The sequence below is a fragment of the Perca flavescens genome, chromosome 9 (assembly GCF_004354835.1).
Source record: "Perca flavescens isolate YP-PL-M2 chromosome 9, PFLA_1.0, whole genome shotgun sequence".
NCBI lineage: Eukaryota > Metazoa > Chordata > Actinopteri > Perciformes > Percidae > Perca > Perca flavescens.
In genome coordinates, this window is record NC_041339.1 from 13674648 (window position 1) to 13691891 (window position 17244).

At 41.5% G+C, this 17244-nt stretch overlaps 2 protein-coding genes across 2 annotated transcripts in view; both read left to right on the top strand.

Annotated features, from left to right (window-relative positions):
• The window catches only part of hcn2b (hyperpolarization activated cyclic nucleotide-gated potassium channel 2b), a 75414-nt gene that overhangs the window by 20771 nt on the left and 37399 nt on the right, over positions 1–17244 (top strand).
• LOC114561083 (basigin) lies at positions 3110–7363 on the top strand. The gene is given in 8 exon segments (XM_028586783.1): positions 3110–3146; positions 3862–3992; positions 4203–4325; positions 4327–4405; positions 4408–4479; positions 6873–6897; positions 6980–7052; positions 7205–7363. Coding segments are annotated over 7 exon segments (528 nt in total). The 3' UTR covers positions 7041–7052; positions 7205–7363.

The window sequence follows — 17244 nt, forward strand, 5'->3', positions numbered from 1 at the left end:
TTACTATGGCATAATCAAAGTGCTCATCCTCTGATGATGATGATAATGTAAATTCCTGAATCTGTTGGTGTAATATATATGCTGTTTCTCACTACCTTGTAAAAGCAGAAGAATTGCTTTTTCCCCTGAGAGGCCAGTTTGTTTTTCACAGCCTGATTAGCAGTATTGAGTAAATGAAAATACCAGAAAATGGCAAGCCTAGCTGGCTTTAACACTTTTAGATGGGTATGGACAACTTAGACATTTAGCCATTTTACAGCCTAAAATAATAATACAAGATGACAAGTTCACGTATGTGAACAACGCGAGAAGTCGTGTCTCTCCAGATTTGGCAAATTAGTTGTTTATCTGCTCCTCACTGGACTGTTCATTCAGGGCAGCGCTGCTTTAACATCCTACAGGAGCTTTGGGACATTGGATTACACGGCTTCAACTGTTTATCGTCGATCTCCAGCTTTATCCCGAGATCTCCCGAACAACGGAGGCTACCCACTTTTCCCGCGGGTGGAAGTGCTGACTCGTCGAGACCCGTAAACAAAAACAGGGTAACCCGGAGGGCTACGACTAAGCAAAGCTAACACCGCATGCGGCTCCTTTACCCAGCATTTTCTCGCTAATTTCCAGTCTCTGGTGAATAAAATGGACGATCTCGACTCTGCATCACCAACAATAAACTTAACTGTTTTTGGACTCAAACGTCATGATCTTTACAGAGACATGGTTAAATAGCTGTTTTCGGACAATGCTATTGAGTTAGCAGGACGTCCCATTCACCATGCAGACAGGACTGCACATGGCTCTGTAAGACCAGGGGCGGAGATTTTTGCATTTATACAAACTCAGCTTGGTGCACAAATTCAATCAGAGTCACTGCTCACCTAATGTGGAGTTTCTCATGGTTAAATGCAGACCTTGCTATCTCCCAAGAGAACTCCCATCAATTATAGTTACTGTTGTATACACACTACGGATGCTAAGCTTCCAAGGAAAGAACTACATGCAGCCATTAGCAAACAGCAGGCAACACCCCCAAGGCTGCCTTTATTGTTGCTGGTGACTTTTAACCACTCAATGTAAAGAACAATACTGCCCAGATTTCATCAATATGTTTTTCTTCCATGCTAGAGGAAACGAGACACTGGACCATGTTTATTCCAACAGAGCTGGAGCTTACAAAGCTACTCCCCTCCCCATAGAACAATGGATCCCTCTCTCCAGTGTTGTGCTGAGCTGGAGTCATATTTTGGGAGAACGTGAACTGAGCATACTGAATGACTGATGAACGTTAAAGGTTTTTTCCCACACTAGACACAGCCGAGGTGGCGCGACATCGTGGCGTCAAAAAAATTATGTAATATCCGGCTGGCGCATCCGGTTTATGGCGCGTGAGCGGGGTCGCGCCGCGGCAGTTTTTTTCAGCGGCGTACAAAGCGGAAGCGAAGCCTGAATGGTTCGCCGACAACCGGATGTCAGGACTCTGGTGACTGCAAGTCTGTCTTGTAAACTTACTGGGTTAAGATGAGCTCTTTTATGGCGAAATGAAAGGCTTCATTGAAGCAATGCTGCTGCCAGTTCTGCCATTGTTTACCTTTTTTTTTTTTTTTTTTTTTTTTCTGGTCTGTAGAAACAACGTTGGTAGCCTTTGCTCATTAAGCGCCACCTCTGTTCAGGAGAAGACTGCAGCAAAGAACTTAGCTTCTAAACTCTTTGATTTAAAGCCGGTTTGCAATCTACAACAATGCGTAGCGTCAACTTGTGGCGAAACTACGCTGCGTGAAGTCTAATTTATTAAGCTCTAAACCAGTTGATGGAAACGTGCTACAAGCTGAAGGTCGAGAGCACTTTTCCAACTCAACCCCCCAACGTGTGTGGCAAGGCATTCAGGCCCATGGACCCGCCCTTCCTCTGATATCTCCTTCCTCAACGAGCTTAACAACCGTCGAGGGACAACAAAGTACCAACAACCAAGGCAGAACTGACTGCTGACCACCAACCCCTGACACACTCTCCCACTGATCTCCGAGCAGTGTTGAGCAGGAATAACGTCGCATAAAGCTGCAGGCCCTAATGGCATACCTGGATGACACCCCTCACACATACCCACCAGCCCCCTGGACTGAATAAACCTGAAATGCTCTGTAAATCATTCCTCTTGCACTATTGTATAAGCCCTCAACACTCCCAATTTGCACCACTGTACACACTCTATAGTTATTATTCTGTATTACAGTAGTCATAGCCTGTACATTCTTGTAGTAATAGTCACTCCTATAGACTCATATCTATATACTTGGATATAATTCATACCTTGCACTCTGTATATATTGTAGCATATGTTTATTTATTGATACTGTAGCACATGTTTAATTTATTTAATCACTGCCTAAGCACTTCTGTTTAGACACTCACTACTTTTAGTTGCTCTGTGGTTGTGACATGCGCAATGACAAAGTTGAATCTAATCTAAAGTGAGCTATATTGGCATTGCATGTCTTGCTCTAGTCCAAGGGTGTCAAACATATAGCCCGTGAGGCCAGAACAGGCCTGCCATTGGGTCCAATCAGGCCCAATTTGGGCCCCAAGTGTGAAAATTGCAGAGAAGTAGTTAATTCCAATTCCAAATTTACCAGTTTAATCTCAGAGAAATCAAGTTCTTTTTCCATAAATTCACGACTTTAATCTTAGAAATCTTTTTTTTTTCTCTCAGAATATTACCCTCTCCAGTCTGTCAAATTTTTTTTTTCCTTGTTTTTTTTCCTACAATGGCCTTAGAGCGGCTTGTCGTAACAGAAGTAACTTCGTTTGCCAACATCAAGCTGACAAGAAACTGGCCAATAAAGTTTCTGATCTTTCTGGAGTGGTTTACTGGTCTGGCCCACTCAAGATCAAATCAGGGATGAGGTTGACACCCTGGTCCTGATGTTTTACTCGGTTTCCTATGCTGGCTGTGTTACTACAGTCAAAATCGCTTTATCCTCTAATATTCTCTCCCTTGCACTTTGTCTTCTGCTTGTCTGTCGTCCCTCCCCTCTCACTGTTGTCCCTTCCTCCATTAGCAGCCAAGCTAGGGGCGCCATTCAGGCGTTCACTGCTCTTGATTAGCAGAGCGATGGACCGTCTTGATCATGCAGCTTTGCGTAGTCTTGGTAAGCGGGGATAAGCACTCCTGGCACTGTGCTCACTTGCCCTGACCTTAATTCCCCATTAGAGAGCAGGCAGGACTGTATGGGACAAACACAAGTGGGCTTGTGATTACCAGGGAAATTTGAAATATTTGTTGCATGGACAAGCAGCTTTATTTTTACTCCTGGCTCTTGTCAAGTAAGCGGTTCTATTGTGAATTTTCTACTTAGCTAAGTGGAAAACTAATCACTGTCATTAAAGTGGCTTCCAGCAGATTTGGTTAGAAGTCACCGCCTGCTATATGCTAGTTGCTAGGTCAGCAGAGAAAAATGCTGTTCAAGTTCCATTGAGTGTTGCAAGGATTTCTTAAATCCTTCATTTCTTTTCTTTCCATAGTTTGGACAGAATCACCTACACTTCTAGTGGAAAGTATGAATGTGTGTTCCTGACCGATCCAGAGGTGAAGAAGACAATTGAAGTCAAAAGTAATAAGTTAATGAAGGAATATCGCAGATAAAGTTGCATTCATTGGTCATTTTAATGTTAAGTTTATGTCCATGATTACATTGGGGTTTTAACTTGCATGGGTTGCAAATGTTTTTATGGTTGAAAATTAGGTAGCCTTTTTTGTTTCAAGCATTCTTCTTGAGCTCGAGGATAAACCATTTCATGGGAGGTAATTTAAATATACAAACTTTCATATTCTAATTTGAATATGTATTTCTGTTTTTGCTGTAGCACTTCCCATGTTGTTGCCTACAAGCACTCTGAGCATAACAACGAGAAGGACAAAAGGCGTGCTGGTGTGTTTGAGCAGTGGCTACCCATTGCCTACTGACTGGACCTGGTTCAAAGATGGCGGCCAAACCGTATGTGTTAAAAATGATTCATGATGTTTTTGACCTACAGTTTTAAAACCAACTTAAACGTAACATTTAGGCGGCGTAACACTTGCGATTGCAAGTTGCAAATGGTGTATGTCCAGCACTTCAATTGTTAAATAAAATGAAATAAGGCAGAATAGTCACACCTGTCTTGCTACTGGTGTAACTAACTTGTTGCTTTAAAATGACCCTCAGCCTATCATCAACGGCACTACCGACAAATATGAGATAAAGAGCACCCCTAACAAGACCACTCTGGTCATTGAGAACCTGAGCATCGAAGAAGACATCGGCGACTACGTCTGCTCTGGAACCAATGAACTTCGGCACAACCAGTGACCGGATCCACCTGCGTGTCCGCGGTCGCTGGGCTGCCCTCTGGCCCTTCCTTGGCATCGTGGCGAGGTCATCATCCTGGTGACCATCATCTTCATCTATGAGAAGAGGAGAAAGCCCGATGAGATCACCGGCGGTACGTCGCCATGCTTCCTCCACCATTATGTTTTTATTTTTTTAAGGTTGTGTTCAGACCGACATTAGCACTATGGATAAAACACCGCCTTCTCATTCATTTCAATGAGACCACTGTGTTGACAGTGTCGGGGGGTTTGAGCAACAACAAATGGAGGGGGAGGGAGGCGGTAAATGGCAAATATGTTGATCATCCAACAAGACTCTGCCATTTGCCAGTGCAAGATCACGTGACTTTGTTACCTGAATAGGCTCATTCTACTGTTTTACCTCGCATAAATCCAAACCCGGATGAAGTGATTAGAGCTGTGATAACTTACTGCTGTTTTTGGTCTGAACAGCTACTTAGAGCTGAGAATTTTTTTTGTCAATTGGCCACAACAGTTAGTGTATTCCAAAATGTACCGGTATTTTGCCGTTTATTATTACACAAGTTTTGGTAGAAGAAAAATACCCTTGTATGATGGAATGGTTAGCTACCGAACTGTACATTTTGAGGTTAGATATGGCCATGTCCCAACCTGCACTCTGTATCCTCTGTCATAATGTGTGGCTAAAAAAGAACATTTTAAGTCTTCCAACAGGACAAAAAATGCATCAAACTGTAGGCCTAGTTTACTAAACTTGAGTTGAGAAGATGTACTGCCCCTCAGTGGCAAGTTGAAGACTGTTAAGGCATTGCTCTTTAGGTGGGAATGTATAGACTGTAGTTGCATGCATTTAATACAGTTGTCTTTTTGGTTTTGTTATTATTATTATTATTATTATTATTATTATTATTATTATTTTCAAATACAGATCAGGAGTTAGCTTCCGCCTTTTTGTATAAACGCTCTGTGATAGAAACTATTATTTACATTTTACTTCTCTGTTCGCTGCTGATTTTGCATTTTGGTAAGTGGACAAAACTGCATGTCAGACTGAAGTGGTTGAGGTGAAATGACCGCGTGGAAAAAGCTATGGGAGTCTGCTTTTGGCCCTTCTAAGAGGAATGCGCTCAAAGATTTGGTCACTCTTTCACTGGCCCTGCAATCGGACAAGCTTAAAACCTTTCCTTTGCACTTTCTACTAGCCCTTTTTTTTTTTTTTTTTTTTTTTTTTTTTTTTTAGCCAATGAAAGAGTCAAATGAGACACGTAATGGTTTGACATGAACTTGGAACAGGTTGAAAAGTGAGGTTTCAGCATTCTGTCTGCATGCCTTCTGCATTTTGTACTGTATGCATGATAAATGATAGGCAACCCTCTTCTCAAGGTTAGTAAATCATTCACATTTGTCTCATTGACCATTTTGGCAGCAGAGAGTGCCTTACTTTGTGAATACTGCCACTATACACGCCAGGGTGTAAGTTGGCTCTGCCTGTATAAAGACATTTCCTTCTTTTTATCTTATTACAGCCACTAGGTCTTTGGTGTCCTTTGCTTGTATTGCATGAGCCTGATGTTAAGGGGTGACTTCTCTGGAGGCGTGTTGCATTCACCATAGAAAAAGAAAAAAAAATGTAGACACCATATCTACGTAATTCACGAGAAAAGCTCTCTTAATTGAGTTCCTGATCTCGTAATTACGAGAAAAGATCTACGTAATTATGAGATAATTTCAAACACCTGGAAGCCGGCATATCTAGGGGACATTCGAAAACAGGGGACATTCGAAAACGCGTAAAAAGCGCTGAGCGTGAAAAAGCTTAACGTGGTTTGATGTACAAACATCGATCAATCATCATATAGGAGAGGATTTTGGTGATGATTGATGGTTGTTTAGGTACATTAAACCACGTTAACGTTTTCCACGTTAAGCGTTTTCCTAGATATGCCGCCTTCCAGGTGTTTAAAATGATCTTGTAACCATGAGATCTTTTCTCAAAATTACGAGATCAGGATCTCGTAATTATGAGATCTTTTCTCGTAATTAAGATATTTTCTCATAATTCGAAAAAAATATTTTTCTTTGGTGAATGCAATACGCTTCTGTATACTTCTGGACAATGTAAAAGATATTCAAAAATGGCAAATGTTTAAATCTTATTGAAGATTTACTAAAGAGACCATAGAGTAGTCTGTTAAGTGACGTTCAGTAATGTGTCTTTTATAGAACACGAACAATGATTTGTGTGTGGAGAATTACTGGATAAATGATGTGCTAAGGATTTAGCTTTGTCATTCATTGTCAGAACCAGGTGGGCATGCTTTAATTCCTATTCAGTTGGTATTTGATTATAACCCAGTTGGAATCCCGTTGCGGAGGATGTCGCTTTTCTAACATTTTCTGCCGTCATCTGTGGGGCAGGATGGGTGGCATGTGGTGCTCAAACCAGTAACAGACATGTAACGTCCTGCTATCAACTGACTTGTTTTTCTTTGCCCTCCTTCATTGATCGTTTGCTGCCGTCCAGATGACGACTCAGGAGCTGCTCCTCTGTAAGTATTGTTAGCAGCTCCGTATCTTGAGTCTTTGTTTTTTTTTTTTTACAGAACTCATGTTCTCACTAATGTTTTTCAGGAAGACCAATTCTAATGCAAATCACAAAGACAAGAATGTGAGGCAAAGGAATTCTAATTAGAAGCTGAATGAGGTGCGTGAAACTTTAGTTCTTCTTGGAATTTAACTTTCTCTGCTCAAAAACCGTGAAGACGATGAACCAATTTTTTTTTTATTAATATAAGACAAATGTTTGAAAACAACTTTAATTCTTCATTCATGCAACTTTTTTTTTTTCTGTTCTAGATGGACATCCAGATGGCAGTCCAGGATTCAGCCGTTGCACATTATACTGCGCACCCTGCAATTTTAAGTTACTTTTTGTGCTTGGGTGATAAATGTTTTAAGAAACTGAATGATTTCCTCCTATTTTTTTTTTTCTTCTATATGCTTCTCCACATTGTGCAGCCGCAGAACATAGTGTGAAGTAATTTTCTGCTCGAGGCCACAGGGCAAATATTGCATGCATTTAATAGCAAAGTGTGTGTGTTCAATGTAAAATCATTAGACAGTTCATGTGAGGAATGGCACGTTTGTGGTTGTTTTTTCTTTTCATGCTGATGCTTCCTGATACACTGACCACACAGTTGTCTTTGCTTTTATATTCTCCGATCTGGGATGGTGACTTGTAAAAACGGCACAAGTTCTGTTCAGAGCATCTGAAACCTTTTTGATCCTGGCGCTAAGAGAATGGCTTTAGTATGAAACCACTGGAGTGAGTTTGACCTGTCCCCACACCACCGCCATCCTCTCATAGCAGAGTTTTATGCCCACAAGCACCACTACTACACTTTTGTGTGCAAATGTGACACTTTAAAATTTAAATTTGTCTTTTTTTTTTCTTTTTTTTTTTTTAATCAAGCTTTTATTTCCTTTTTTTGGGTTCACATATTTTAAAACCGAGGTTTTAGTTAACCAATGTTTTTGTTGCCAATGTCACATCCAGAGTAAAAATATATTGTAAAGGACCAAGTGCATGAAATCTTCTGTTGATTGCGACTTCAACACCACGTACTGCGGTTTTTAATTTGGTACAGGTGATGAACCGTTTTTAATAAGATGTTTTTCTTTCTCACTTATTGTGATCTGAAAGATTTGTGTGCAATTGTTGGACCGTCGTCTCTGTTCCCGTCACTGTGTAGATATTCAGAAGCCATATGTTCCATTTAACCTGATTAGTGTTGTGATTCGATGTTAACCGTTTCAGTTCGCAGATAAAGACTTAGCCAGAGTTGTGTAAATTGTTGTACCATCCAAGTACATGGAACGCCACCAGTTTTCCAACTTTCACAAACTGAATAAAGGTATTTGATTTTACATGTTTGTTGGTTTACTTAACTTTTCCTCAACTCAAAAGTTGAATAGCAGGTCAAGAAGCACGGTGTACAAGGACCAAACCGCTGCACAGAAGACCAAAACCATTGTTTGTAGCATTCACTGTCCTGCTAACAAATGTCAGGGCATAAAGGAAGAAGGTCTCGGAACATAAAATTGTAACTACAAGGTGAATGTGTTTTGAGACAAAATCTTAAAGTATATCATCAAGCCAGGCGTGCAAGTGTCTTTCAGACTGTTGCATGCCTAAACAAAAGCGTACAAAGTGATTCACAAGAACATTTGTTTGGGGTTTCTCAACCCCTACCTTATTTAAATGTTGTCTACCTGCATTATTACACATGTGGAGCAAAGAACCTAAGAACTCCACTGCAGCTATGTGGGTGCTGAGCTTAAACCTGCTCAACAATCTATTTTTTTTCTTTTTAAGTTTTAAAATCTCTTAAAATGTTTTATAAAAAATGGCCCCAAACATGCTTTCTTATTGACTTTACCTTGCATATATTCCTGTTTCAACACCCAAAACACAAAAGCTAAAAGAAAGCATGGTTTGTAACCCCCCTTTATCAACTAAACTGAATGTCTTATCTTGTGTGCTTTCTTACTGTATAAAAGAGGGTTATCTTTAAGAACTAGATTTATCTTGGGTTTATGAACGCCTAAATGATTGCCCCATAGGAATGTGTTAAGCTACAGCAGAATAGTTAAAGAAAAGGAAGACTGCAGCAAAAAAAATCAGTTAGCGTGCTGATATGCAGTTTAGGGTCCTGAATTGGAGGTGTACGGTGTCCCATGCATTAGGCTATGTGGACAGTGGACGTATGTCTGAGTCCATGGGTAGAAAAAGCTTACGGATGCTCGGGAAGCTTGTTAGTGCGGTGTGTATTTGTCCACAAGGTGGAGCCATTTAACCAAGAACAGGGGACCTCAGTCCATTTTGGCAAATAATCAACCTTATCCCTTGTTTTTTTTGTTTTTTTAACACATTTTCAATTCAATTTTATTTAGTATCAAATCATAACTAGTTATCTCGAGACACTTTACAAATAGAGTAGGTCTAGACCACATTCTATCATTTACAAAGCCCCAACAATTCCAGTAATTCCCTCAAGAGCAAGCAGTGCGACAGTGGCGAGGAAAAACTCCCATTTTCAATACCATGTATGAACACCACTAACGCCAACTCATTACTAGTTTTACACTTTTTGGATTTCATGGTCAATAAACTTCATTTATTAAGGAAATTATGCCTAATTCGGTTTTCAAACGCTAACAAATTTGAACAAAACCCCCCAAATTCAATGAAAGCAGAGGACAGATCTTCTGTTGTACTTGTGAAGCGCGTTGTGTGGAATCATTCCGTCCGTGTTATTTTTGGGTCATCAAAATGAGGTAGTTAAAGAGAAACTCATATTTCTGATGTAGACATGTAGAAAACGGGCCAAATTTGACCCGAAGACAACACAAGGGTTAATCAGCTGGCCGACCCTGTTGGTACAGCCTCTTAGTGAGGAAAGCCCTCATGTAGCATTAGAATGACTATATGATCATCATCTAACCATTTGTTGATGGATATGCAGAAATCAGATATATTCTTGACCAGATATTGTAGGGTTGACTAATGGTGCCTTTACAAAATATAATTAGATTTTTGATAACTAGTCCTCAGTAATGTGGATATAATGACCTAAGTGGTTAAAGGCAAATAATCGAACAGATAGAACAATCTGGTAAGTTCAGAAAATGACATCACTTTACTGTCTAAAGCAGTCTTTAAAAAAAGGAAAAGACAAAATGTACCATATTACGATATCCAGCACTTAAGATGATATCTAGTTTCATATTACGATATCGATATAATATTGATATATGGCCCAGCCCTAGCTGATGGTCTACCTGAGAATCAACTGTGGATGACAAACCATGAAGAACTTTGTGGTTTCCTGTGAGCTTTATCTGTCGCCTTGGCCCTGGCTCCCATCAGGTGGGTTCATCTTTGTATTTCATCATATATGTACTGTATATGTTTAGTTATTAGATGAATAAAGTTTTTGTGACACTGCCAGCTTCTTCTGTTCACGTAGTTTCTTCGATATCATTTAGTGGGTGCAGCCTACAGGTAATGCTGTTGTCTCTCTCTACACACACATACTCACACACACACACACACACACACACACAGACAGACACACACAATAACAGCCGCCAGGTTGCAGCCATAGCAACGCTGTTATCCTAAAGTAGCGTGTGTGGAAAGCAGAGGGCTGCTGCTGCTTTGAACTCCACTCTCCTTTCTCCGCCGCCCTCCAGGCTCACCAGGTCCAAGGTGCGGGGAGCGTCAGTCTCGTGTCTGTTCTGCCTGTGATGGACGAGGCGGAGGACAGCGATGAGGAGCCCAAATTCCAGCAGCCTCGACCACCTCAAGTAACCAGCTTGTCCGGACGCGCGGATCATAGGAGCAGCGGAGGAACCAAGATGAAGAAATTTACGCCAGGAGGCGGAGCCGCGTCCATTGCGCGTAAAAACTCCAACATCAATGAGCTGTGGCTCCTGCAAGACGAGGACTCCGCACCTGTCCGTGCCAGTGGCAGCACGGCCTCCGCTCTGTTGTGCCGGAGGGATGCTGCTGGAGGGGACACGTTCCCAGAGGCTGGCGTGATAGCAGAGGGAGCCATCGGTATGATATGCAACAAAAACGGAGATTGTAGAAGGGACCCGGCCAGTTCAGGGAGCCTCTCCTCTCTCATCTCAAGGCAGGAGAAGCAGGCAGATGGAGTAGTAGCTGCTGAAAACGGAAAGGGGCAGGCTGCGAGCATGGACGGCTCTATCACTTCAGCGGGGTCCCTGACACAGGGGCCGGGCACCGAGGTCAAGACCGCGGCAGCAATGGAGAAAAAAGACTCCAGAGTGTCCTTCTCCAACGCCCCAGCTGGTAAAGGACAGACTCCGAGTCAGCAGTCGAGAAATTCTGTCACATTTACCAAAGCTGAGGATGGCTCTCAGATAATGCCGGATGATGAAGACTACAGAGGGAATCAGACATACATGCAGCGGCAGTTTAGTTCCATGCTTCAGCCCGGGTTAACAAATTCTCCCTGCGCATGTTTGGCAGCCAGAAGGCAGTGGAGAAAGAACAAGAGCGCGTAAAGTCAGCGGGTAATTGGATTATCCACCCATACAGCGACTTCAGGTATGGGTCAAATTGAGTTGATGTTCATAACCAGTAAGCCTACATACTCTTATATTGAGATGCCTGAAAGATATGGTAGTAACACACCGCCTGGCACAGTTTTTACATATCAAACTTTATATGAGAGAACATCATATTTAGAATATTCGGTTGTTTATTTAGTTATTTATAAAGGCACTTGGGTAATGTCCTCCATAGACAACACTTTAGCTGTAGCCAAGATGGAAATAAATAAAGAAAAAGATTAATAATTAAATTATTTTTATTAGATATTTACGCCTATATTTTTATTTAGCTTAACAATTATCTGGGGGAAAAACTTGAAACTTAGGGGAGAACTCTGATCCATCATGAGGACTGAGAATAATAATTAAAAAAAAAATTAAACATTAGGGTGAGTGCAATATGACGCTATGTAAATATTTGTCACAAACGTTTCCTCAAAAAAGCTTTGGTTCATGAGTTTTGTATTAAAGATGAATTTGACTTGAAGTTGGAAAAGTTCCCTCATCGAGTTTCAGCACCAAGGACAGCTCCTCCAAGTCTCTCAAGTGTAAAACAGCAGCAGCAGTCTGAAGATAAAGCCAACTATTTGAGCTCCTAACTGGCTGTGTCTCAGATTTTGCTACCAAAATATCATTTAATATAATAATCGATGGTTTTGTCGGGGATTATGTCAGGGAACATTCATGACTCAGCAACACTATCCTTTGCAGTCTCCCATGTATACTTTCCGCTGATCAGACCGCTGTGTAACGTATGCCTTCTGAGGACACAACAGGGCCGCAACTAAGGATTCTTTTTTTGTTATACTGTAGATGAATCGAGCCAGTTATCCGCTCAATTTATTTATTTATTTATTGGTCTCATCTAAATGTCAGAAAATTGTGGGGAGAAAAAAAAAACACTGTTTCCTAAAGCCCAATGTGACGTCTTCAAATGTATTGTTTTGTCTGACCAGCAGTTCAAAGATATCCAATTTGCACAATTGCTGTGATAACTGCTGAGGCATCCTCCATCAGTATAGCTTTACTGTTATGGGTGTTTCATGTCAGTTGTTCCTTGATTTGGAATGAAGTGCACCCAGCTTATCTTTCCTGTTATATCCATGTCTCTCTGCTTGTCCTTGTCCTGACACTGTCTTGAGTCATATGGTATAGGTTGCCTCACAGGGAGAAGATACAGTGCACTTGGTAAAAAAAAAAAAAAAAAGCAGGCATTTCGTAAAGAAAGATCGGCCATTTGTCACTGTGTTTAGGGGGGCGGGGAGGGGGGCAGTCCCTCAGTCCCTCAGTCCCTCAGTCTGTCACTCTCTAACCACTGCTTTACACTGTCAGGTTCTACTGGGACTTCACCATGCTGATGTTCATGGTGGGCAACCTGATCATCATCCCCGTGGGCATCACCTTCTTCAAGGACGAGACCACCATTCCCTGGATCATCTTCAACGTGGTTTCTGACACCTTCTTCCTCATGGACCTGGTGCTGAACTTCCGGACCGGCATCGTGTTCGAGGACAACACCGAGATCATCCTCGATCCCAAGAAGATTAAGGAGAAGTACCTGAAGAGCTGGTTCGTGGTGGACTTCGTCTCTTCCATACCTGTGGATTATATCTTCCTCATCGTGGAGAGAGGATGGACTCAGAGGTGTACAAAACGGCCCGGGCGCTCCGCATTGTCCGCTTCACCAAGATCCTCAGTCTGCTGCGTCTGCTGAGGCTGTCCAGACTCATCCGTTACATCCACCAATGGGAGGAGGTAGGCAGAGATTCAACATGTATGATCCAGTGAAAGGGTTGGGAGTTGGAGAATTAATCTTTATGATTCTGTTTGAATAAGGTACACAGTGAGCATACAGGCCCTACAACACATGATAATAACAATGATCATGTAGTAGCCTTGTGGTACTTGGACGGAAGCAAATACACAAGGGCAGAACACAGCATGAGCACCAGTGTTGTAGATAGTGTGCTCTATTTAGGCCATGGTAGTTGTCATGCTCATCTAAGCCATATGTAAAACTTTGTAACCTGACTGATATGGGATGATAGGCAGATATTCCAAAAAAACGGACAATGTTGGTGATAATGCATCAAATGTTATTCAAGAATTGTTGTGTCATGTATTTCTAGGGTCAAAATACATGCACTTACTGTAACAGTCTATAGTAAGATAACAGCAACATTTGTAAGGGCAAAAACACTGTAAATGAGATGTTTTAGGCCTATATAATAACCATCAATAGAAACCAAAATATACAGAAAATATTTTCATTTTGAAAAATGAGGGTCACAGGGTTCTGTGCCGTTCTTTGTTCTTTTCTCAAAGAAAAGCTTAACTCCAAGTCTTCCAGAAGACCGCTGTTCCCAGCAGCAGCATCAGCCATAAGCCCGCCCACCGACTCTATACACAATGTGATTGGCCTGACTAGAGTTTGGTTTTTCTAGCTCGCAAGCCAACAGAGAGTGCCTAGACCCCCCTGGCTGCAAATTAAATTTGCTGCTGCTAGGGTGCGTCTAGATTTCTAGGCTAATACTGGCCGATAACTAGCAAGAAATCCCCGTACAGAAATGCCAAAGTAGGTCTGAGGTAATTTAGAAATGGTGTCTCCATGACATAGTTTTTCCATCAGAGGGCACTGACAAGTTGATTTTTCAACTGTGAAATGCCCCGCTTAGTAAAAACCAAAAACAAATCTACAGTTCCGTATCAAGATCGGCTAATATATCGTTAACAGATTTAAAAAAAAACTAAATATCAATGTCGGCCAGGCTATATACGATAATGTCTGTTAGCCTTTGCAGACATTATTCCTAACAGCATTTACTTTTACATCATGAAGCATGCTAAGTTACCGTGAAGACAGAGACGGTGCTGTAATGCAGGCTCATCTGTGAAGGAATGGGCAGATTGTAAGAGAGCCTTCACATAAGAGTATATTTATTATAAATCCTGATGAATTTTAGGGTCTAACAAAAAAGGCTTGTCAGCTTCACTCCTGCTACAGATCAAAGCCATAGAGCTGTATTAATGATCATGTTTGATGTAGTTTGGATATTGTGACAAAGTCAAACGCTTTGAATTTAGATTGCTCATAAAAAAAAAGTGTCTGACTGTGCTCTAATTAATAATACAATATTGGACTCCATTGTAGTGGTTTATGTCGGTATACAAGTAATTCTGTTTGTACATCAAAACAATCCTATGTATAATTTCTCCGTGACACATAAAAACTATGGTTTTACCATCTTATATAGCAATGGATAACAGCTGGATAACATCTCATTATAACCCAGTGTAGGTAAGAATTCATGAAAAAAGAGTTTGTGTTTATCAGTGGGAAAGTGAACAGGGATTTTTTGATGAATAAACAACCACGGAGACACTAATTGCTTTATTTTTTCTTCCTCCTAACAAAAGTTCCCTTTTCCCCCATTGTTATTATTGTTTTAGTTTGGTTTTTGACTTTTGCTTTATCTCTTACACTCCTATTTTAATCTCATTGCAACTGCACACACTTTCTGGACACATTACACATCAGGAAATAAGATAGGTGCATTACCATCCATCATATACCTATGTGCTACACAAAAACGCAATTGACCCTGTCCTGCTAATGTGCTTATGGGATATAAACTGAGGATCCCTATTTGAATTAACCAATCATCTATGAATCAAAAGTGTGTGTGCCCTCACTCTGAAAATAACCACTCTGCTCTTCTGATTACAGAGTGGTAATTTGAGCTCCATGAGAACCCTAATTACTGATTCAAACACTCACAAGTGAATGCTGCTTTTGCTTCGACTCAGCCCTCCCCTGATCATCTTAATTCAGCCGAGCTCTGCTCAGCTCAGCTCGATTCAAACGGGGCTGGCTGTGTTTCCCCTCTGCCCGGCTCGGCTCGGCTCGGCTTAGCTCAGCTTGCTGCGGCGGTGTTCCCTAAAAGATTATCCTTAGTGTTGTGATGATTTCACCGTTTAGCTCAGCTGTGGGCCAACTGAGTCAGTCGTGCTCATAATTAAAAAAGAAAGAGCAGGTTGTGTATTGTTGACTCTGAATAGATTGTGTGTGTGTGTGTGTGTGTGTGTGTGTGTGTGTGTGTGTGTGTGTGTGTGTGTGTGTGTGTGTGTGTGTGTGTGTGCGTGCATGTGTGTGGCCAACAGAGAAGCAGAGATAAGCATTGTCGGGAATAATCAGAGCAATTTCCTGAGGCAGGAAAGCTGGTATCAAGACTCTTCACTTGCTGGCATGTCCGAGAGAGGATGCCTTTTTCATGAGCTAGGCAATGATGGTGAATGGGTGGCAGCGGGTGCATGAGAGTGGAGATTGGTAGTGGGAGTCATCAGGTTCAATAGTTCTCTCTAAACGTTGTCATCTGAATCGTCCAGCTCAACGTGTGTTTGACAATGTGCAGCAGACAGTAAAAAGTACTTTATCTAGGGTTTTCAGGTTTTGAGTGTGTGTTGTAGTCACAGTAATGTGCATTGACCCAGATTGTGGTCTGACAGTGACACATGGCCAGGTACTGTTGGGGTGTCGGGGGAGAACATTAGTCATGGAGCCTCATTAATCATGATGGGAATGCTTCCTAATCACAGGGCAGGGCCTCACAGTGTGTTTCCCTTTCTCCTCCTTCAAATTAGCTAAAGCTATTAGCCATTATAGGAAAATATATATATATATATATATATATATAGAAAAAGTAGAGAAAGTAGCGTCTTTGGCATTTGGTCTATAGCTAATTTACAAGCTTAAAATATGCAGAAGAGTGAAGAATAAAGATGATCTAAACATGTTTGATATATATTTGAATAGCATGTAATCCAAGATGTAGATATGTGGAGAATAAGGAGATTTTAAAGGTCCTATGACATGCTGCATTTTGGATGCTTTTATATAGACCTTAGTGGTCCCCTGATACTGTATCTTAAGTCTTTTTCCCAAAATTCAGCCTTGGTGCAGAATTACAGCCACTAGACCCAGTCCCACAATGAGCTTTCCCATGTGAGAAAGGGGAGGTATCCTTGCTCCTTATGACCTCATAAGGAGCAAGATTCCAGATCGGCCCATCTGAGCTTTCATTTTGTCAAAGGCAGAGCAGGATACCCAGGGCTCGGTTTACACCTATCGCCATTTCTAGCCACTGGGGGACCATAGGCAGGCTGGGGGAACTCATATTAATGTTAAAAAACCTCATAAAGTGAAATTTTCATGCCATGGGACCTTTAAGTGCGCAGACAGCTACACAAAACTAAAGTGTTATGACCATTTAAAGCACTCGCCATGTAAATTACACATTGGATAAAGTCAAAAAAGAAATTCATGGGATTTGGTAAACACAGACCATAGGAAAAGGCCCAGAGCTACTTGGGGAAGAATCATGCACATTGGCAAGTGGATATTAATATGCATGTTGGTCTGTTTGGATGGAGAAATACGTGAGACCGGTTGGCTTTCTTGTGTTGGCACTGTAACTAACGAGACGTTGCGCCCTCCGGGGTTTTAAAGGAGCTGCAGGTTTTGATATTCAAGTGAGCTAAGGGTTTAGGGCAGCGAGGTCTCTGAGGTGACGGGATGAGTCACAGAATCTCTCGACCTGGCAGCTCCCAAACTGTAAACTCACAACAGAGGATGCTTGTTCACGTCTCGGGAGACACACACACACACACACACACACACACACACACACACACACACACACACACACACACACACACACACACACACAGTATCTGGCCTAGTTGTAGGCAATTCTCTT